The 24,911-nt window shown below is 37.6% G+C and overlaps 1 protein-coding gene across 6 annotated transcripts in view; it reads right to left on the bottom strand.

The window, feature by feature from the left end:
• The window catches only part of ERCC6L2 (ERCC excision repair 6 like 2), a 135,938-nt gene extending 113,080 nt beyond the window's left edge, over nt 1–22,858 (bottom strand). For all 6 annotated transcript variants that reach the window (XM_045043706.1, XM_011288295.4, XM_019815875.3 and 3 more), the window contains exons 1-2: nt 22,726–22,858; nt 18,558–18,982 (exon numbers count right to left, since the gene is read on the bottom strand). In XM_045043706.1, coding sequence (XP_044899641.1) covers nt 18,558–18,982; nt 22,726–22,771 — 471 coding nt within the window. In that variant the 5' untranslated portion in view covers nt 22,772–22,858. The remainder of the gene's footprint in view (nt 1–18,557; nt 18,983–22,725) is intronic.
• Between the last annotated feature and the right edge of the window lie 2,053 nt (nt 22,859–24,911).

The raw sequence follows: 24,911 nt of genomic DNA, 5'->3' as shown, positions 1-24,911 counted from the left end.
TTTGTTGAGGAATTTTGCATCTATATTCATCAGAAATATTGGCCTGTAGTTCTCATTTCTGCAGTGTTTTTATCTTGTTTTGGTATCAGGATAATGCTGACCTCATGGAATGGATTTGGAAGTTTCCCTTGCTCTTCTATTTTTTGGAATAGTTTGAGAAGAATAGGTATTAACTCTTCTTTAAATGTTTGGTAGAATTCACCTATGAAGACATTTGGTCCTGGATTTTTGTTTGTTGGGAGCTTTTTGGGTTTTTTTTTACTGATTCAATTTTATTGCTGGTAATAGGTCTGTTCAAATTTTTGCATCCTTCCTGATTCAGTTTTGGGAGGTTACATGTTTCTAGAAATTTATCCATTTCTTCTAGGTTGTCCAATTTGTTGGCATAAAATTTTTATAATATTCTCTTACAATCCTTTGTATTTCTGTTGTGTCAATTATTTATCCTCTTTCATTTATGATGCTGTTTATTTGAGTCCTCTTTTTTTGTTGTTGTTTTCTGTTTGCTTTTGATAAGTCCAGATAAGGTTTATCAATTTCTTTTATCTTTTAAAAAAACCAGCTTCTGGTTTCATTGATCTGTTCTATTGTGTGTGTGTGTGTCTGTGTGTGTCTGTTTTAAGTTTCTATTTTGTTTATTTCTGCTACATGAGACACACTTTAAAAACACAAATACACAGAAAGCTTGAAGTAAAGGACTGTAAAAAAGCATACTTTGCAAACAGCAAGCATAAGAATACTGGAGTGGTTATCTTTATATCAGATAAAGTAGATTTCAAATAGCATTACCAGAAATAGACATTTCATAATAATAGCAGACTCAATTCCTGATTGAAGATACAATGATTATAAATATTTATAACCTAGTAACATAATTTCAAAATACATGAAAATGAAATTGACAAAATTAAAGGGAGAAATAGACAAACCCACAATCATAGATTTTAACCTCCCTCTCTCAGTAATACTAAAAACATAGAAAATCTGAACATTATCAATTACCTTGATTTGCTAATTTATAGAACACTATAACTGAAAAATGCATTTTCTCTTCAAATGTACATACTATATTCAATAAAATGGACCATTAAAAAAACCCTCAATAAAATTTTCAAAATGCTGACAACTTGGAGAATGTATTCTGTAAACACTATGGAATTAGAAATCAATGATGAAATATCTTAAAAAAGAATAAATACTGGCAAATCAAACACTTGTAAATAATTCAAGGACCAAAGGAAAAAATCACAAGAAAAATTAGAAAATAATTTGAATTATATGAAAATGAAAATATAACATCAAAATGTATGAAATATAGATAAAGCAAAGTTTGGACATAAATTTAGGGAATAAGAAGATAGGTATGAAATTAATGACCCAAGGTTCTACTTTAATAAGCTAGAAATTCAAGAGCAAAATACATCCAAAGTAAGTAATAGGAAAATAAAAGAAATAATTGCAAAAATTCATGAAATACCAAAAAAAAAAAAAAAAAAAAGGAAGAAAGAAAGAAAGAAAAGAAAAACAAAGAAAAAGCTTAAAGTTAGTTCCTTGAAAAGATCAACAAAATCAATAAACCTCATTGGGCTATCAAGAATAAAACAGATAGGGGCGCCTGGGTGGCTCAGTCGGTTGAGCGTCCGACTTCAGCTCAGGTCATGATCTTGTGCTTTGTGAGTTCGAGGCCCATGTCAGGCTCTGTGCTGACAGCTCGGAGCCTGGAGCCTGCTTCCGATTCTGTGTCTCCCTCTCTCTCTGCCCCTAACCCACTCACATTCTGCCTCTGTCTCTCTCAAAGATAAACAAACATTTAAAAAAAATAAATAAAACAGATAGAGGAGGAGGGGCTGAGATGGTGGAACAGCATGGAAGTTTTTTTTTCCACCTCTCCTCCCCAAAATGTAGCCAAATCAACACTAAATCATCTTGCACACCTACAAAGCTGATTTGAGGATTAACACAACAATCTGCACAACCTGAACCACAGAACTCAGCAGGTAGAAGTGAACTGGGGGAGAGAGAAGACACAGAGGGCAGGGATCTATTTTTTCTTGCAGAGAGAGGACAAACACAGGGGGAGAGTATGGGAAAAGCAACCCCTCCCCCAAAGCAACTGTAGAGAAAAAGAGTGAAAACAGCCACAGGAACTGAACAAAAAAAGGAGAAAGGATAAAGGAGAGGGTTTAAATTCCACTAAGACTCTATAAACAGAGGGAGCGCAAAGTCTGAAACTCCTCAGCTTGATACCTGGCAGTGCTCTAGTGGGAAGGGTGAATCCCAGGGAGAACAATCGAGGGGTCCTTGGGCCACACAGGGAGAGGCGGTTCCCCTGCTGGGAGAACATTAGGTAGAGGTGGTGCATACTCCCCACAGGCAAAGGTCCCAGCAGACCCTGGAGAATGGCCATATTCACTGGTGTTGGAGTGAGGACATTAAGGATGAAAACTGGTGCCACATGTGTGTTGTGATTTGCCATAATCCCTGAAACACTGCTGCTACACAATCCCATGAACTTTTTCTGGGGTGGGTGGGCTTATGCCCAGTCAGTCTCTGGGCATGGCAATGGCCTGGTCTCACCAACATTCCTGAGGGTGGGCTAGCACCCAGCCATTACTCAGTGAGACACTCCTCCAGAGAGTTAGAACGGGTCAAAGCTGTAGTCCTTCAGAAGTGAGGTTTGGAAAAAACAGTTCCATCTGAGATAAAACTCAGGACAGAGGTGCCACCTGGAAGCCTAATAGCTTGGTCATGGACAGTGTGGAAGCGGGACAGTGTAGAAGCACGGAGTGGACGGAAGCCAGAGAAGAGAGGGGTGCTTGATTGCTGACTGGGGAGAGCACAGAGTTCTGATTCTAGATACTGGGTAGCTGGGTGACGCCATTTTCATCCCTCCTGTGCATGCACATAACATACACGCCTACACGCACCACAACAATCCACCGCAAAAGCTAAGCAGCGCCACCTAGTGGAGAATGGAGCTATTACACTAAGTGCTGCCCAAGTGGGCCAACCACACCCTTGAGGAACACAAATCTCTCTGCCTGCTTAGTTTATGTACTATAAAGTGCTTCACAGTTGGACTTCTAGGGGAAACCAAACGTAATTTCAATCATATTTGATTCTGTTTGCTGGTCCATCTATTCAATTTTTTTTCTTTTCTTATTGTTGAATACAGAAAGGGAAAATATTTGTTTTTATTTTCCATTTTTATTAAGATTTTTCTTTAATTTTTTTCTACTATATTTCTTACTTTTTTGTAAACTTTTATATTATATTTTACTTCCATTATCTAATATTATTGTTTTACTGTATTCATTTTTCCAAATTTTCAAACTTTTTTTCCCTTTTTTTAAATCTTTTCCTTTTTTTCTCTAATCTATCAAGTTTCCTTCAACAACCAGACCCATCCTTTATTTGATTTCCTTATTGTTTTTAATGGTTTAATTTTTATTATTTTTTTACTTTATTAATTCCTTTCCTTCCTTCAAAATGATGAAATGAAGGAATTCACCCCGAAAGAAAAAACAAGAAGAAATGACAGCTAAGCACTTAACCAACAAAGATACAAGCAAGATGTCTGAGCCAGAATTTAGAATCACAACAGTAAGAATACTAGCTGGGGTTGAAAATGGATTAGAATCCCTTTCTGTGGAGATAGTAAAAGCTAGCCAGGATAAAAATCAAAAATGCTACAACTCAGATGCAATCTCGAATGGATGCCACGGTACAAGGATGGATGAAGCAGAGAAGCAATTCAGCAATATAGAGAACAAACATATGGAGAATAATGAAGCAAAAAAAAAGAGGGAGACTAAGGCAAAAGAGCACAATACAAGAATTAGAGAATTCAGTGACTCATTACAAAGGAATAACATTAGAATCATAGGGGCCCCAAAAGATGAAGAGAGAGAAAAAGGGGTAGTATGTTTAAGTGAGCAAATCCTAATGGAACACTTTCCTAACACAGGGAAAGACACAAACATCAAAATCCTGGAAGCACAGAGGACACCCGTTAGATTCAACAAAAACAGACCATGAACAAGGCATATCATAGTCAAATTCACAAAATACTCAGGCACAGAAAGAATCATGAAAGCAGCAAGGGAAAAAAAGTCCTTAACCTACAAGGGAAGACAGATCAGGTTCGTACCAGACCTATCCACAGAAACTTGGCAGGCCAGAAAGGAGTGGCAGGTTATATTCAATGTGCTGATCGGAAAAATATGCAGCCAAGAATTCTTTATCCAGCAAGGCTGTCATTCAAAATAGGAGAGATAAAAGAGTTTCCCAGACAAACAAAAATTAAAGGAGTTTGTGACCACCAAACTAGCCCTGCAAGAAATTTTAAGGGGGACTTTCTGAAGGGGGAAAAGATAGGAAAAAAAAAAAAAGACCAAAAGCAACAAAGACTAGAAAGGACCAGAGAACACCACCATAATCTCCAACTCTTCAGGCAACATAATGGCAATAAATTCATATCTTTCAGTACTCACTCTAAACATCAATGGACTAAACACTCCAATCAGAAGGCTAAGAAAAGAAGATCCATCTATATGCTGTTTACAAGAGACCCATTTTAGACCTAAACACACCTTCAGATTGAAACTAAGGGGATGGAGAACCATCTATCATACAAATGATCGCCAAAAGAAGGTGGATTAGCCATACATATATCAGACAATCTATATTTTAAAATAAAGACTCTAACAAGGGATGAAGAAGGACATTATATCATTTTAAGGGGCCTATCCACCAAGAAGATCTAACAATTATAAACATTTATGCTCCAAATGTGGCGCACCCAAATGTATAAATCAATTAATGACAAACATAAAGAAACTCATCGATAATAATACCGTAATAGTAGGAGACCTCAACATCCCACTTATAGCAACGGGCAGATCATCTAAGCAGAAAATCAACAAGGAAACAATGGCTTTGAATGACATACTGTACCAAATGGACTTAACAGATATATACAGAACATTCTCATCCTAAAGCAGTGCACATTCTTCTTGAGTGCACATGGAACATTCTCCAGAATAGATCACATACTGGGACACAAATCAGCCATCAACAAATACAAAAAGATGGAGATCATACCATGCATATTTTTAGACCACAATGCTATGAAACTTGAAATCCACCACAAGAAAAAATGTGGAAAGACAATAAATACTTGGGGCCTAAAGAATATCCTACTGAAGAATGAATGGGCTAACCCAAGAAGTTAAAGAGGAAATTACAAAGTTCATGGAAGCCAATGAAAATGCTAACATCACAGACCAAAACCTCTGGGACGCAGCAATGGGTGGTCATAAGAGGGAAGTATATAGCTATCCAGGTCTTCCTAAAGAAGGAAGAAAGGTCTCAGATACACAACCTAACCTTACACCTTACATCTTAAAGAGCTGGAAAAAGAACAGCAAATAAAACTCAAAACCAGGAGAAGGCAGTAAGCAATAAAGATTAGAGCAGAAATCAATGCTATTGAAACAAAAAAACAAAAAAAACAAAAAAACAAAAAAAAAAGAAAAGAAAAGAAAACAGTAGAACAGATCAATGAAACCAGAAGCTGGTTCTGTGAAAGAATTAACAAAATTGATAAAAACCCTAGCCAATTTGATCATAAAGAAAAAGGAAAGGACCCACATAAATAAAATCAAGAATGAAAGAGGAAAGATCAAAACCAACACAGCAGATATAAAAACAATAATTAAAGAATATTACGAGATGGGGCGCCTGGGTGGCTCAGTCAGTTAAGCACCCGACTTCAGCTCAGGTCATGATCTTGCGGTTCGTGAGTTCAAGCCCCGCGTCAGGCTCTGTGCTGACAGCTCAGAGCCTGGAGCCTGTTTCCGATTCTGTGTCTCCCTCTCTCTCTGACCCTCCCCCGTTCATGCTCTGTCTCAAAAATAAATAAACGTTAAAAAAAAAAAAAAGAATATTACGAGCAATTATACGCCAATAAAATGGGAAATCTGGAAGAAATTGAAAATTCCTAGAAACACATAAACTACCAAAACTGAAACATGAATAGAAAATTTGAACAGTCCCATAACCAGTAAGGAAATCAAATTAGTAATAAAAAATCTCCCAAAAAACAAGAGTCCAGGGCCAGATGGCTTTCCAGGGAATTCTACCAAACATTTAAAAAAGAGTTAACATCTATTCTTTCAAAGCTGTTCCAAAAAACACAAATGGAAGGGAAGCTTTCAACCTCATTCTATGAACCCAGCATTACCTTGATTCCAAAACCAGACAAAGACCCCACTAGAAAGGAGAACTACAGACCAATTTCCCTGATGAACATGGATGCTAAAATCGTCAACAAGATACTAGCCAACCAGATCCAACAATACCTTAAAAGAATTATTCACCATGACCAAGTGGGATTTATACCTGGGATGCAGGTCTGGTTCAATATATGCAAAACAATCAATGTGATACATCACATCCATAAAAGAAAGGGTAAGAGCCAACGATCCTCTCAATAGATGCAAAGAAAGCATTTGACAAAATACAGCATCCTTTCTTGATAAAAACCCTCAGGAAAGTAGAGATAGAAGGATTATACCTCAAGATCATACGAAAGACCCACTGCTAATATCATCCTTAATTGGGAAAAACTGAGAGCTTTTCCCCCAAGGTCAGGAACACAACAGGGATGTCCACTCTTGCCAATGCTATTTAACACAGTATTGGAAGACTTAGCCTCAGCAATCAGACAACACAAAGGAATAAAAGGCATCCAAATCGGCCAGGAGGAAGTCAAACTTTCACTCTTCACAGATGATACAATACTCTATATGGAAAACCCAAAAGATTCCACAAAAAAACTGCTAGAACTGATCCATGAACTCAGCAAAGTTGCAGCATATAAAAATCAATGCACAGAAATCAGTTGCATTCCTATACACCAATAATGAAGGAAAAGAAAGAGAAATCAAGGAATCTATCTCATTTACAACTGCACCAAACCCCACAAAATACCTAGGAATAAATCTAACCAAAGAGGTGAAAAATCTATACACTGAAAACTATAGAAAGCTTATGAAAGAAACTGAAGAAGACACACACAAAAAAGGAAAAATATTCCATGTTCCGGGATTGGAACAACAAACATTGTTAAAATGTCAATACTACCCAAAGCAATCTACATACTCAACGCAATCCCTATCAAAATAACAGCAGCATCTTCACAGAGCTAGAACAAACAATCCTAAAATTTGTATGGAAACAGAAAAGACCCCGAATAGCCAGAGCAATCTTGAAGAAGAAAACCAAAGCTGGAGGCATCACAATCCCAGACTTCAAGACATATTACAAAGCTGTAATCATCAAGACAGTATGGTACTGGCACAAGAACAGACACTCAGATCAATGGAACAGAATACAGAACCCAGAAATGGGACTCACAAACGTATGGCCAACTAATCTTTGACAAAGCAGGAAAGAATATCTAATGGAATAAATACAGACTCTTCAGCAAATTGTGCTGGGAAAACTGGACAGTGATATGTACAAAAATGAACCTGGACCACTTTGTTACACCATACACAAAAATAAACTCAAAATGGATGAAAGACCTCAATGTAAGACAGGAAGCCATCAAATTCCTGGAGGAGAAAGCAGGCAAAACCTCTTTGACTTCGGCTGCAGCAACTTCTTACTCAACATGTCTCCAGAGGCAAGAGAAACAAAAGCAAAAATGAACTATTGGTACCTCATCAAAATTAAAAGCTCTGCACAGGAAAGGAAACAATCAGCAAAACTAAAAGACAACCGAAGGAATGGGAGATGATATTTGCAAATGATATATCAGATAAAGGGTTAGTATCCAAAATCTATAAAGAACTTACCAAACTCAATACCCAAAAAACAAATAATCTGGTGAAGAAATGGGCAGGAGATATGAATAGACACTTCTCCAAAGAAGACACCCAGATAGCCAACAGACACATGAAAAAATGCTCAACATCACTCATCATCAGGGAAATACAAGTCAAAACCACAATGAGATATCACCTCACACCCGTCAGAATGGCTAACATTAACAACTCAGGCAACAACAGATGTTGGTGAGGATGTGGAGAAAGAGGATCTCTTTTGCACTGCTTGTGGGAATGCAAACTGGTGCAGCCACTCTGGAAAACAGTGTAGAGGTTCCTCAAAAATTAAAACTAGAACTACCCTATGACCCAGCAATGGCACTACTAAGTATTTATCCAAGAGATACAGGTGTGCTGTTTCAAAGGGGCACATGCACCCCAATGTTTGTAGCAGCACAATTGACAACAGTCACAGTATGGAAAGAGCCCAAACATCCATCAGCAGATGAATGGATAAAGAAGAGGTGGTATATATATACAATGGAGTATTACTCGGCAATCAAAAAGAATGAAATCTTGCCATTTGCAACTCTGTGGATGGAACTATTATGGGTATTATGCTAAGTGAAATTAGAGAAAGACAAACATCATATGACGTCATTCACATGAGACATTTAAGATACAAAACAGATGAACATAGGGAAGGGAAGCAAAAATACTATAAAACGGAGGGGGACAAAACATAAGAGACTCTTAAATATGGAGAACAAACAGAGAGTTGCTGGAGGGGCTGTGGGAGGAGGAATGGGCTAAATGGGTAAGGGACATTAAGGAATCTACTCCTGAAATCACTGTTGCACTATATGCTAACTAACTTGGAGGTAAATTAAAAAACTAATTAAATAAATATATATATGTTAAATTAATTAAATAAACATATATATATACATATATATACACACACACACACACATATATTTATTGCTGGAAAAAAGAATAAAAGAGATAGAATATAAAATATTCACATAAAAAACACAGAGGTATCATTCAGATCCTACAAACACTAAAAAAGTAAAGAAGGAGTATCATGGAAAACTTCGTCAATTTGACAACTTAGATGAAATAGATAAATTCCTTGAAAAATAAATTTGCAAAAAATGATATAGCGAGAAGTAGAAAATCTGAATAGCTTCATATCTCTTAACGTAATTGAATTCATTATCTAAAACCTTCCCTTGAAGAAAACTCCAAGTCCAAAAGATGTCACTAGTAAATTCCTTGAAGAAAACTCCAAGTCCGAAAGATGTCACTAGTAAATTCCATCAAATAAGTATAAAATAACACAAACTTTACTCAATTCTTTTTAAAAAAAGAGAAGAAACACTTACCAGTTTATTTTATGAGGTCTGCATAACTTCAATACCAAAACCAGACAAACATATTATGAGAAAATTATAGACCGATATCCATAGTAAAGGCAAAAATTCTGAAAATATTAGCCAATCAAATCCAGCAACTATAAAAACCATACTTCATGATCAAATTGGGCTTATCTTAAAAATACAAAACTGGTTTAACATTAAAAAAACAATCAATATAAATCATATTGACTCATATAATATGTTAACAGAGAAAAGGAGAAAAAACGATTATCTCAACGGACGCAGAAAAAGTATTTAATAAAATTCAGTACACATTAACTACAAAAAAAAAAATCTCAGCAATCAGGACTAGAAGAAAGCATCAAGCAACTTATAAAAGATGGCATGAAAATCCTACAGCTAATGTTAATGTTAAAATACTGAATGTTTTCTAAGACAGGAATGAGATAAGGATGTCACTGATTGTATTCAAATTGTCCTAGAATCCTACCTAGGCAGTGAAATAAGGCAAGAATAGAAATAAAAGACGTAAAAATTAAAGAAGTAAAACTGTCTATTTGTGAATGACATATACCATTTACATAGAATATCCTAAGGTATGGCGCCTGGGTGGCTCAGTCAGTTAAGCCTCCAACTTTGGCTCAGGTCATGATGTCCTAGCTCGTGGGTTCGAACTCTGCTCAGGCTCTGTGCTGACAGCTCAGAGCCTGGCACCTGCTTCAGAATCTGTGTCTCTCTCTCTCTCTCTGCCTCTCCTCTGCTCTCTCTCTCTCTCTCAAAAATAAACATTAAGAAAAAAAAAAGAAAATCCTAAGGCATCTACCAAACAACTACTAGAACTAATTAAGTGATGAATTTAGCAAGGTAGCAGGATACGAGCTCAATATATAAAAATAAATTTGACTTTTATACTACCGGCAGAAAATCAGGATATTAAAATTTTAAATTCCACAAAAAACAGCATCGAAAATATACAATTACCTATGACAAAATATGTGTAAGACCCACATATAAAACTATAAAGCCCTGCTGAGAAAAATTAAATAGCTAAATGAATGGAGCTATCATTCCATGTTAATTCTCCTCAAACTGTTGTATAAATTCAATATAATTGAACTCCACAATCCTAATAACACCCTAAAAGATATGTTGTTGGAACTTGACAAACTGATTAAAATTTTACATCAAAATACAAAGGGGGAAAGATAGACTATGTATAGCAAGAAAGTAATTAACACAAAATTGAGCATAAGGATAGTCAAACTGAAATTGTATAGAAGAAAAAGACCAGAAAAAACCTCATACGTATATGGACAAGCAACTCAGTTTAAAAATGGGCAAAGGACTTGTATCTTAGTCACTTTGGGGCACTGTAACAAATTACCATAGACTGCGTAGTTTAAAAAACACTCTTACTTCTCACAGTTCTGCAGTCAAAGTGCTGGCAGATCTGGTGTCTGGTGAGGGCCCACTTCCTGGTTTGCAGACAGCATGCAGTCTTCTTATTGTATTTACAGACGATAGCAGAAAGGGGAAGCAAACTTTCTCCTATCTCTTCTTACAATACCACTAATCATCCCTAATTACTCCTCAAAGGCCCCACCTCCAATACTATCACATGGGGGATTAGAGTCTCAACACATGAATTTTGCAGGGACACATTCAGTCTATATATCAACTTGAATACACATTTCCCCAGGAAGACATACAAATGACCAAAAAGCACATGAAAAGTTGTTCAACACCCTTGGTCATTATACAAATACAGATAAAAACCACAATGAGATACCACTTCACATGCATTAGGGTGGCTATAATGAAGAAAACAAAATAATAAGTACTGACAAGGATATGCAGAAATAGGAAACGTCACACATTGCTGTTGGGAATGTAGAGTGGTACAAACACTGTGGAAAATGGTATAGAAGTTCCTCAAAAAAAATAAACATAGAAATACCATATTACCTAGTAATTCCACTACTAGGTATATATGCAAAAGAAATGAAAGCATATGTCCACACAGAATCTTGTACATAATAGTAGCCTTTTTCATAATAACCCAAAGGTAGAAATAATCCAAATGTCTGCCAAAAGATGAATAGATGAGCAAATTGTGGTATTTACATACAATAGAATATTTCTCAGCCATAAAAGGAATGAAGTACTGATGCATCCTACAACTTGGATAAGCCTCAAAACATTACACTAAGTGAAAGAAACCAGGCACAAATGGTCACAATTGAATGATGCCTTTTACATGAAATATTCAAGAAAGGCAAATCCATTCGGATAAAAGGCCAATTAGTCGTCACCAGGGAAATGAAGATGATTACTTCTGGGGTGTTCTGTGCTGACGAAAAATTTTGAAACAGAGAGAGATGGAGTTGCATAATATTGTGAAGGCATTAAGTGACTTGTACACTTTAAAATGGTTGTTTATGTTATGTGAATTTCACCTCAATTAAAAAATTTTTAATTTTATTTTACATTTTTATAAGATGCATTTGTGCATTCGAGGTATAATCAGCATTATTTTAGTTCCTGAAAAAAGTTAAAACATGTAAAATGTCAAGCTAATACATATCAATGATTCATAAGCAGGAGCTATTTTTGTTAGCATCATTCCACTGTGATAAGGAGACCTGTATACTATCTTGTATACCACAATAAATAGATTTTTCGGTAAATTATGTTATCTAAAAGATTATAAAATAATGATATACAAGAATGGTCAAAACTTGTGTTGAGTTTTAAAATATGCTAACGAAATTTGCATTTCTAACACATATTATATAAAGCAGTATAATGCAGGAGTTATGGCAAAGATTTTGTAGTCTGACCAACCAGCTTTATACCAGCTATGTGACCTTGGGCAATTTTCATAATGTCTCCATAAACTTCAATTTTTTCATCAATAAAATGGGAGCAATAATGCCTAATTAACATGTATGTTTAACAGAAAATGCCTGTCATAGAGCCCAAGGGATTATTAAACATAAGCTATAACACATGATTACCTAATTCAACTTAAAATTCATTAATGCCTTCAATAAAAATATATTTATTACCTACTACATGCTGGGTACTAGGCTAGGCGCTGGAAAAGTTTAGATGAAAGGCTTATTTCTATCTGCCAGCAGTTTGAAATCAGTTGATTTGGGGGTGGGGAACCATGGAAAAGGAGATGAGTTGAGGAAGCATGACTAAGAAAAAAACTGATGAGCAGAAAAAATTGATGAGCAGAAAACAGGTATTAAATTCAGCAAGAGATTGATGTGAGCAAAATGGCTGATGCAGAACTTAGGAGATAGAAAGGATATTTCACAAATGATGGAGCTTAAGCATTGGACAACATGAAAAGTTTGGTACTAACTGGAAAGGGACATGAAGAAACTCTATGATGAGGGAAATGTTCTGTATCTTATTACAGTACTGGTTATATATATGAGTTAAATATGTATAACTGTATACTTTATATCCATGCATTTTACTGTTTGTAATTAAAGACATAATGACATAATTAAAGACAGAACGACAGACACACATGCACACATACAGATATATATATTCTTTTGAATTACAGGCAAACTGGTCCTCAAAGACTACTGAAAAGGCAGACACAATACCTATTGGATACCATGTGACCATTTAAATGAGGCAATATAAAACCTAATCCATTGTTTTGCTCTTAAGTCACCTGCAGATTGTTTCATTATAAGAAAACTATATTATGGGACGCCTGGGTGGCTCAGTCAGTTAAATGTCCAACTTTAGCTCAGATCATGATCTCACAGCTCATGAATTCAGGCCCCAGGTCAGGCTCTGTGCTGACAGCTCAGAGCCTGGAGCCTGCTTCAGATTCCATGTCTCCCTCTCTCTCTCTGCTCCTCCCCCACTCACACTCTGTCTCTCAAAAATGAATAAATGTTAAAAAAAAAAAAAACAACCTTTTTTTAAGTAAGGAAACTCTATTCCCAATTATAATTCATAATTCAATCTATTTATATATCCAAGATGATACAAATCTGAATTTTAACTTGTCAAATTCCATGAATTTGAGAATTCTGTAAAATATTGGGAAATTTTAATAAAAATCTAGGATTTTGCATCCATTCTCAATTTTAATTTCTTAGTCAAGTTAAAAACCAAAAGTGAAAACAGTAGATGATGAATTACTGATGTTGAACACATTATGGGCACAATGTATACAAGGAAACTTCTGGGGTGATAGATATGTTCATCATCTTGACGGTGGTATTGTTGTGATCATTTCTTGGGTGCATATATTTGTAAAACGTGCCAAACTACATACTGTAAATTTATCCACTTTACTGTGTATCAATTATACCTTTAAAAAGTACATAAACAACATCCAAACACAAATATACACACACCCCCAACAAGTATGCTAAAACTAATAAGCCTGACAGAACCAAATTTTGTGAGGCTATGGAGCAACCATGATGTCATAGATTGTTGGCAGGAATGCAGAATGGTATAAACACTTTGCAAAGGCTTGGCAATTTCTTACAAAACTAAGCACACATCAGTTTTTGACCAAGTAATTCCATCCATAATTATTTACTCAAGAGAAATGAATACACAAAAGATTGTTCAAGAAAGTTCTTAACAGTTTTCTTCATAACAACTAAAAACCAGAAATAGCTCAGATGTCCGTCAGCCAGCGGGAGGATGGATAAACAAAATGCAGTATCTATACAATGGAATACCACTCAGCAATAAAAAGGAACAAACTATTTATGCACTCAATAACATGGATGGGTCTCAAATACTATGTTAAGTAAAAGAAGCCTTACACAAGAGTGCACATGTATGATCCTATTTATATGAAAAAGCAAAACTAATCTATGACAAAAAAGCAGAACCGTGATTGCCTCTTAGGAGTGTTGGGAAGACCAGCAAGAAACAGAATAACCTTTTCTGGAGTGATGATAAAATTCTGTATCTTGAAAGGGTTTATTTGGCTTATGCAGAAATACATACTGGCCAAAACTCATGGAAGGGTGGGTACACTAAGATTTGTGCATTTCATTATAAATTTTACTTCAAAATGAAAAAAAAAGAATTGTAAATAAATACTGACTAGCTAATGACATGTATGCTCAAGTGTTTGGGGCTAGGATATGCTAATGTCTGCTGCTTTAAAATGCAACAAAACATGGCTTGATGGATGGACAGATAAATGATAAGCCATGTATAATGACACGTTAACAGAATCTAGGTAGTGGGTATTCCTTGTACAATTCTTCTAACTCTTCTATAAGTTTGAAAAATCAGTTTGTAAGATCGTAGTGATACCATTTTTTTGCACATTTATGTATCTGTGTTTCATGGACATGTATATACGAAGTATATGCATGTGTATGTTTATGTGTGGTATATTCAACTGCTCCCTCTCAAATCAGATCCTTCCAATTCACTTAAAAAATACTCAAGTTGCTCCTATTCCCAAATAATACAAAACAAACAAAAAGAAACTTCCTCAAAATCTTATCCTCCTTCAGCTACTACTAGATCACTCTTGTTCCTTTCAAAGCCACATTTCTTAGAGACGTAAACACACTTCCTATATCTATGCCTTCACCCTATCTCATCTGGCTTGTGATTCCCCCACCTCCCAAATTCCAGAAAAATAGCTCTTGTTCAAGATACCAATACTTTCCAATGTCACTAAATCAAATGGGCATTTTAAAATCCTCATCCCTTGAAGAATGTAAAATAACAAATTGACTTTTTAAAACTTTGAAATGAGGGAAGCAAACTTTATACGGTTTGTAAACCAAGCTTTTTTGAGAGGGGGGAGGAAGGAGGGAGGGAGGGAGAGAGAGGGAGGGAGAGGCAGAGAGAAAGAGAGGGGGAGGGAGAGGCAGAGAGAAAGAGAGGGGGAGAGAGAGCACATGCATGTGCATGAACAGGGGAGGGGCAGAAAGAGGGGCAGACTCCTTGCTCATCACAGCGTCCAATGCAGGGTTCGATCTCACGACCATGAGATCATGACCTGAGCTGAAAGCAAGACTCAGATGCTTAACCAACTGAGCCACACAAGTGCCCCTGTAAACCAAGCTTTTTTAAAAATAAAAGCTCAATTTCATATTATAGCCAAGTCAGAATGTGAGAAGGGGAAAGCTTAAAGGATGATATCAGAAAAAGGGGGAAAAAATGAAGATTATACTATAGTCCAAATGGTAAATGCTACTAGGAAAATTTCATAGACCATTTTCACCTAATTCTACTGTATTTTTGAAATTCTACTAAACTTATGAACTACTGTTAACATTTCTTCAACTGGTTTACTCACTGTATCTATAGAAACTCCATCTTAAATGAATCTCCCAAATCACCTATTTATGCAGAAATTTTTTCTTAACTTTTTTCAATGTTTATTTACTTTTGAGAGACAGAGCAAAAGCAGGGAAGGGGCAGAGAGAGAGAGAAGGAGACACAGAATCCGAAGCAGGCTCCAGGCTCTAAGTTGTCAGCACAGAGGCTGAGATGGGGCTCAAACCCATGAACCGTGAGATCATGACCTTAACCGACTGAGCCACCCAGGCACCCCTATTTATGCAGAAATTATTACCTGAGTGACAAGAATAATAACCAGAGATGTTATTCTCCAAGGATGAAAAAATCCAGTGAAGTATCAAAACTAGTATAGAAACTATGTCCTAATCTTCAGAAGATAAGCCCTCAAGCTTTTCATAGCACATTTGTAACACAATTCAAAGCCTTTCAATGATTTTGGTGTATCGGGTAACAGAAAACTGTACAGTAAAATCACTTTTAAAATATATATCATAAAATAAGGGGAATTTCTTTATAACATGGACTTCAGAGATGAAAGACAAATTTGAGCTTAAAACATGCAAAAGAATTTGAATTGTATTTAGTAGTTTTAGTGGGAGGAGATTCCCAGATACTCCCCAAAACAGTCACTTTTTGTAGCACACTCGTGTTTCTGATTTTGCAGATACTCAGGCAATGGGTAGTCAAAGAAATGCTGGAAAGGACTTTCCACCATGGGCAAAAACAATAAAGTATATGTAAAGATAGTCACAGAGGGACTTTATCATCTATTTTCCTCTGGTATTCATCTATATACCCTGGTCACAGATGATAGTTTCCTAAAGGCTCCTTTCTTTATTCTTGCCACCTATTCTCCTGAGAAAGTAAATTTGCTTATTCCACAAACAATTATTTAGCACCTTCAACGTGCAAGCCTAGAACTGTATGCATTGCCTGGGCTGAAAGGGACAAACAGTATGGCTAATGGTAATACACTACAGTTATTGAAGGACTTAATTTTACTCTAACTTTTTACATCAGAGCTTTATACATAATTGTATTAGACTATTTTTAAATGTTAAAATTAGTTGTTCACTTACCTTTGAGTTCCACTAACAATGGAAGTGTCATGAAGAATAAAATAGCTTAAATTCAATTATAAGGAAGGAAACATGGAAGGATTTAATCACAAACGAGACAAACAACCCTGAAAATCCAGAGTGATTGTATAGTATAAAGTCTAGCTTCAGAACTCTAATCTTTTTGGATCACAAACCTTTGTGAAAAGCAGCTTCTAGCCCCAAGTTGGGGCTGCTTGGGATGCTCTCCCCTGCCTCTCCCCTACTTACATGTGCACCCGCTCTTGCACTCTCTCAAAAATAAATAAACATAAAAAAATAAAGAAGCAGGAGCGCCTGGGTGGCTCAGTGGTTGAGCGACCGACTTCAACTCAGGTCATGATCTCACAGCTTGTGAGTTCGAGCCCCACGTCGGGCTCTGTGCTGACAGCTCAGAGCCTGGGGCCTGCTTCGGATTCTGTGTCTCCCTCTCTCTCTGCCCCTAACCCACTCACATTCTATCTGTCTCTCTCAAAAATAAATAAACATTAAAAAAATAAAATAAAAAATAAAAAAGCAAATTTGGCAAAAGGGCTATCTCTTGTGTGATTAGGTTACAAAAGACCACAAAAGAGGGTAAGTGCTCTCTCTTACCCTCTAGCTCTCCCTGATGAAGCATGCTGCCATGTTATAAGAAACTCTATAAAGAGGCCCATGTAGTAAGGAACCAAGGGAAGCCTTCACCAATAAATAGCTCACAGTGAACCGAATCCTGCCAACAACCATGTGGCCAGGAAGGGAATCCTCCCTAATCCAACCTTGAGGTGACTGCTCCCTTCTGAGAGGTGGAGCCAGAGGACCCAGCTAACCTATACCTGAATTCCTGACCCACAGAAAGTAATGATCAATGTGTACTGCTGTACACTGCTAAATTTTGGAGTAACTTGTTACACAGCAATAGATAACTAGCATATATCCCCTCTGAAGAAAAGTACATCTGTAGGGGCGCCTGGGGGGCTCAGTCAGTTGAGCGTCTGACTCTTGGTTTCGGCTCAGGTCATGTCATGGCTTGTGAGTTTGAGCCCCGTGTGGGGCTCCACGCTGGCAGCACGGAGCCTGCTTGAGATCCTCTCTCTGCCCTTTCCCTGCTCACACCCTCTCTCAAAAAAATAAATGAACTTAAAAAAAATAATAAAAGAGGGGTGCCTGGGTGGCTCAGTCAGTTGGGCATCCAACTTCAGCTCAGGTCATGATCTCATGGCTCGTGAGTTCAGGCCCCAGGTCAGACTCTGTGCTGACAGCTCAGAGCCTGGAGCTGCTTCAGATTCTGTGTCTCCCTCTCTCTCTGCCCCTCCCCTTCTCCTGCTCTGTCTCTCTGTCTCTCAAAAATGAACAAACACTAAAAAAAAACAAAAAAAATTTTTTTTAATTAAAAAAAAGAAAAGTATAGAAGTTTACAAATTCTGGCACATATTATGGGGAAATAGGAAGCCTCTCTGAAGTCCACCAATAGAACTCCTAGTGGTCCAGGGATCCCAGATCAAGAAACTTCTGATATGATAAACTCTAAACAATATACATAAAAGTCCTACAGAAAATCAACTTAATTATGCTAGTAACTTAACAAATGTCAGAATACCTTCTTTCCATACAGTATTGCTAAGAAAGTTCAATTATTTTAAATATAAGCTGATATCTTAGTACCACTATTACCAAAGGTAAAATCAAGTCAAGTTATACCAAATCATTATTTTCAATAATGTATTTCATAGATACTAAATAAGTACTGACGATAAAATAATGACTAAACACCATCCTAACTTTGAGAATTTTCCTGTTCAGTGTGTGAGAAACATAGGCACACACAAAATAGCCATTATAAGATTTGGGAGTACAAATAAAGAATTGTATATGGTATCTACTCATGGACATAATAAAATGACTTTAATGAATTTTAATTATAAAGTAATTTTAAAAAATACCTGTACTGTTTTCCCAAGTCCCATGTCATCACCAAGAATACATCCTTTTCCTTGGATGAAGTGTGCATAGAGAAACTGGGCTCCTTCCCTTTGGTAGTCTCTCAAATACCTGTTAATAGTATAAGGAATAGAGTCTCCGTCTTCAGATAATGGAAAAGCAACGGCAGATGATGGAAATTTTCGGTCTGGGAAATAAGGTTTTTCCAAATCTTCATCATCAAATATAAAATTCCTGGAGCAATCTTTAACAGATTTAACTTCATGAATTCTTTTAAGAGGTACTTTCCTTTCTTGAAAATCTGAATATAAGATGATTGCAAATGATTTCCCATTTTCATCCACTGTGACAGATTTTATGCTTGCTTCACAAAGTGTCTCATTATCTGGAGAAGGGGCAAGACATCTTTCTCCTGGATGCCATATGTCTGTAATAATACAGAAGAAAATAAAATTTCCAAATATAACTTATAAAGTAACCCCCCATTTAACCACTGCTATGAGAAAAAAAATATATAACTCACACAAATACCCTTTCCAAATTATTGAAACAAGATAAGTTATAACACATATAGATATCTTCCTAAAATATATTATCAGATATTCTCCTATAATAATCAGAATAAAGGGTATATAATTTATTTCCAGTTGTTCTCACCCTGGCTGTCTGTCATAATCTCCTCAAACATGCTTGAACACTAAACCACAGTGGTTTAGCGGATATGGGCCATGGGCATCTGGTTTTATTACTTTGGCAGATATTGTTGAATTCAAAGGGTGATTCTGATTCACAGCCATGGTTGAGAACCACTGACTGAGATATTCATGATGATTCATGAACATTATATATATTATTCATGATATGATAGACTAATAGTAAACGGGACTTGATAATGAGTAAGCAATCCTCTAGACAGCAACACTTTTGTGATTCTTGTGTCTGCTTTTTTAGTTATCCCATCGCCTTTCTCTGGAGACAGCTGTTTCTTCTTATTGTCAATATTGCTGCTTCTAAACCATTGCTTGAAATTGTATACAACTAACCAAGGCAATCTCCAGTTCAACTACAAAGTTATGTGTGCCAGCTTTGTCACAGCTTTCTTCCTTTCTAGGTTTTGAAGGGTTCCAGTTCTTAAAAAAGAGATGAATTCTAAGATCTCTTTCTGCTAAGATTCTATTACTGTTTGAAAATTCTGGCCCCTTTCTATATGTGTATTTATGCCATCCTTAATTGTACAGCTTTCTGTTTTATTTTCTATTCAGAAAATACAGCACTATGACTAGGGAGGGGAATATCTTTAGAGCATACAGCTAGTATAATTAAAAGACATGAATAGAGGAAATAAAGTAAAAATAATTTTCTAAATGGAATTTCTAATAACAAGAAGTCCAGAGGAATTCTATGGCTACAATTGTATGAATAATAGGAATTTTTTTTTTTTTTTAAGTAGGCCTCACACCCAGTGTGGAGCCTAATTCCAGGCTTGAATTTACCATCTTAATTGCAGAATTAAGACCTGAGCTGAGATCAAGGAGTTGGATGCTTAACTGACTGAGCCACCCAAGTACCCCTCTCAAATATTTCTTATTGAAATCAGACAATTATTGGTAGTTTCTTAGGGTCTTTCCAATGATTTCTTGTTAGGTTTTTATGACATTCATGATTATAATATGACTCGTATATCTATACTGTCTTAAGCATGAATAGCTCACTAAGCTATTCCTCATCGATTTTTCCTCAAAAGTAAAGTCATTATTCCTACCAACTTTAGTAAGGTTGTTTTACATAACAATCAGAAGTACACCAAGAAAAATCTGTTCTCCTACTCTGATCTCTGGATCCACACAATTTGAGAATTGTCACACAATTCTAAAAACATAGTTTAACGTGAAACTAAAACCTGGATCCACCGTAGAGGGCTAACAGATAGATCTGTGGGCTCTATTTTCATAACAGTACTGTTTGAGCCTTCAAACCTCTATTAACCCCTATAGCAATTCTTAACACATTTCTGTTTCACATGATTTGTTTGCCTATCCAGAAAATGCTTTCTAATTTTTAGGCTTAAGTCATTAATGTGTGTACTATTCAATGTATGTTTTAACATCAATTATCTGCCAAATACTGTACCACACAATAGGTATAAAATGAAAAAAAACCAATGTCAAAAATAATGATTAAACCTTACTCAGAACTAGTCTTTCCTAATCTCGTTAAATGGCATCATCACCTAGCCAACTTGTCATGGTAGAAAACATTCAGCCAGTCCTTATTCCTCTTTTTATATTACTCTCTACATTCACCACCTCAGAAAGTCCTGCTGGTTCTACCTCAAAATATATCACTTTCCTTCATCATACTACCACCTCTCTAAAACAACTGTTGGCAAACTTTTTCTGTAGAGTCAGATTTTAGCTGTTTGTTATTTTAGTTTTGCAGACTATACTGTCTCCTACCCTTGTAACACAAAAGCAGGGACAGAAAACACATAAACAAATGTGCCTGGTTAGTTTGTGCCTGGTTAGCTGGAATCTCTCTGTATCAAACTCTAAAACAAATAGTTTAAACTGGGAGGATTTCCTGTTGGATTGGAGAGTCATCTTTAACTTCATTTCCTCCTGTCCTTCATTCCAAACTGGCCTCCTCGCTGTTCCTCAACCATGACAAGCATGCTCCCACCTCAGGGCCCCAGAGCATTCTTTCTGTTCCTTCCACCTGCACTCTCCCAAAATACCCAAATGACTGACTCATTCACTTCATTCAGGTCTCTGCTCAAATGACATCTCCTAAGAGGTGCTCTTTCTGACCACTGAACCTAACACTCGCCACCACTCTCACTTTACCCTGCTTAATTCCATTTTCAGAGAAAAATATGAAATGTTTGTTGTTTATCTCAACTTCGTTCCCTAGAGCAAGGACTTAACTTTGTTCACTGCTATATCCTGGGCACCTAGAACAATGTTTGAATCTCAAATACTTATAGAATTAACAAATACATATAGCTAACATGTGAAGACTGATGTGTGCCAGGCATGTGCTTCAGATGCAGTAGTTCATTTAAGCCTCACCACCACCCTTTCATTAGTTCATGTAAGTAATATTGTTAGTTTCATCTTACAAATGGTGAAACAGATAAAGGCTAACCAGCTTGCCAATGGTTACACAGCTAAAAGCTGGCAGATCCTGGATTTGAACCAAGCGATCTAACCCTGTAGCTACCACCGGTACCATTCACACATGGACGAACAAGTCCCTGGAACTGAATGGTCCCTGCCCCTTTTAACTGAGAGATGAGCATCCCAGTCCCTACAAGCTCCATTCAGCAGCTTCATTACTTAGTTCATCTGCCAGGCTTCTATGAGCGCTTATATTTGTGATCCCTGAGTTATAGCGTCATCAATTCCCAGCATTCAGAGTTGAGGCTTGTTGTATAGACCTCTAAACTTCTGCTCTGAATTCTTCATCTATTTAATAAGATCGATATCTTCCTCAAAGGAAAGCATGTAGATAAACAATCAGCATATTGCTGGGCACAGCATTCAGTATCTGATAGCTTTTACTGTATCACTTTTAATAATGAAAGCTATTAATTTGGGGGGCAAGAAGGCATCCCTTTTGACCTGTAGCAGATAACCACACCCTCTTTAAACTCTCTCTTGATGGCCCATTAAAGGTTGACCGTAAGGCTCTTACTCAGTACATCATATATTAAGCTCTTTGTGAAATAAAGTGAACTGAGTATCTCAACCTTTAGTCACCTACGTCACAAATTTCTACCATTCGCTAAGAACTGGGGCATATAAGGATAAAGAATAAACATACCATATATTTATTGAGTGCTTACTATGGGCCAGAGCTGGGTCACGTTAAGTGCTTTGCATACACCATCTTATTTAGTAATCACAAGAACTCAGCAATGATCTCAATTTTACAGATGAGGAAACTGCCCAAAGTTTCTCAGCAACTGTCAGAGCCAGCACTAGATCCAGTCTGACTCCAGAGTCCAGGTTCTCAACACCAAGTCCCAAAGAACTGGTCCCAGACTCCAGGAGCCACTCAGAAGAGCCACGGGTAAAACCCCAACCCCAAGAGAACTGGCAGGAATGGGTCCAACCCGGGGCAATAAAGACAGGTGTCTGGGCGGAGAGGTGAGCTCGGAGCTTGTTGTACCTTTGCCGGCGGCTTCCGCGCGAGGCTTGGGGGCAGAGGCATCCATCTGGCCAAGGGGAGGGGCTGGGCGGCCTGGTTGCGTAGAACACCCAACAGGAGGCCGAGGACCCCGAGGAGGCGGCAGGCGGGAAGACCACTTCCTGCAGCCCTCCGTACATCGCCCCCTGAAGTGCGACGCCGCGGGACAAAAGGGAGCACAGGTGGGGCCCTAGAGAGAAGGGACGGCGGCGTCCGAGGCAGTGGGAGAGCCGGAGGGCGCTGTGTTGGCTGGCAAGGCGGCGCTCACCTAGGCGTCTCGAATTCGGCCAGTGGGGGAGGGGGGAACAGCAAGCCAGCAAGTGGACCCCTCACCCTCCCTCTCACAGTTGGCCCTCCCTGTCTCTACTTTCCCCAGCAATTTCCAACCCTAAATCGGAAAATCCCGCGAGATCAGGCTCCTGAACTGTCATTGGGATCTCGCGATAACAAAATCTTGGTTCACAAGGGCGGAGCAATCTGCCTGCCATCTTTGCTCCGGGAAGCCGGTGAAAGGTTCGCGACAGTTGCAATTATCGCGAAGTTTAATGTGGCTTTCCTTCCCCGCGCGGAGCTTGCGGGATACAAGGAAGCCGGAAGACAGATGTGGGCTAACACCTACCGTGGTCTTTTAAGGGCAGACCTATAGCGGGAGATCGCTCCGCGATCGTGGCCCGCTGGTTTATGTTTGGTGCTTCCCCGTGTATGCACACGCCTTGGAACCTGAGGTGGCGAGTGATTCCCTCCTGGAGTGCTGTCTCAGCCGGGTGGATCATCCACCCGGATGCTGACGCTTCACGGCACCCGCGGGAGGCTGAGTACATTCAGCGCGTTTTCTTGGGTCACACAGTAAATAAAATACAGTCCTAAGTAACCTGAGTGCAAAACCAGCAACACATGCCAGAAGTAGAAGACAAAGGTTAAAAAATACTATGAAAAGGTAAAGTGTTTTTACGTGTACCGTCTAGTTATAGTGGTTTGTGTGACACATTATGGAAAAACACTAGGCCGACTTTCGGGCTGTGTTTGTAAAAGCATCATCAGAGCAGCACGCTGCTCACAAGTTAAGGGATACGGCTTATTTATACCACAAATTTTAGTGGCTTAAAACAGCCCAGAAGGATTAGGGACAAGACAAATTTATTATGGTACACTTCTGTAAGTCAGAAGTCTAACTGGGGTGTCTTGAGGCTAAAATCGAGGAATCAGCTGGATTGCATCTTTCCTGGAGGCTCTCCAGCAGAATCCCTTTCTTTGCCTTTCTACACATTCCTGCCACCTGCCTTCTATCTTCAAAGCCAGAGCTGTTGCATCTCTCTGATCCTTCCATAGTCACATCTTGGGTAAAATACTTAGATCCTAAGAGCTCTTACAAGATTGGGGCTACTGGAATAATCCAGGATAATCTTCCCATTTGAAGGACTGTACCCTCAATTACATCAGCAAATTCCTTTGCCAGGTAAAGTAATGTATTCATGGGTTCCAAGATTAGGATGTGAACATTTTGGGGGGCTCATTATTCTGCCTACCAAAGGGTTTAAATGAGGAAAGCTATATGGCTGTTTGCTTTGCAATAGATAACTATTCTTTGAGAGATACAAATAATTAGCAGTATGTTTTCATAAAACCCTTCATCTAGAATAGCACTTGTTTCTGTTTACCAACAGGCAGAAACCTTATATCTAAGAAAAACATCTAATTCATCCACTGTGTGTGAGATGTTGGCCCTCACACATCTGGAGAGGTTATGTCATTTAACCTCATTGCTTCAGTGTCCTCACCTATGATAGCAAGTACTTAGTCATAGGAAGGAATGTGTGGATTGATATTAATGTTATTGATGGAATGCATCCTCTTGAACGTTGCATGATTCTGCATAAACATTGCTTCATTTTAGTATTTTGGCTAATTTTAATATTTTGGTAGTATAGCTATTAGATCTATTCTAATCTATTAGATTAGAATTTTAGACTACATTCTAATTTCAAACACCATGGACTGTAAGGCATATTATTTAGGTACAGCCAAAAAAAAAAGAAAAACTGCTCTTTATATAAATTGTAACTCTTAATTTTTAACATGCATCCTGATACTGGAAATCTTTTTTTTTTTTTCTAATGTTTATTTTTGAGGGAGAGAGAGACAGAGTGTGAGCAGGGGAGGGGCAGAGA

Source organism: Felis catus, chromosome D4 (assembly GCF_018350175.1).
Source record: "Felis catus isolate Fca126 chromosome D4, F.catus_Fca126_mat1.0, whole genome shotgun sequence".
In the NCBI taxonomy this organism is placed as follows: domain Eukaryota; kingdom Metazoa; phylum Chordata; class Mammalia; order Carnivora; family Felidae; genus Felis; species Felis catus.
Note: the sequence above shows the minus strand (reverse complement) of the source record. Positions and strands in the feature narration are given on the sequence as shown.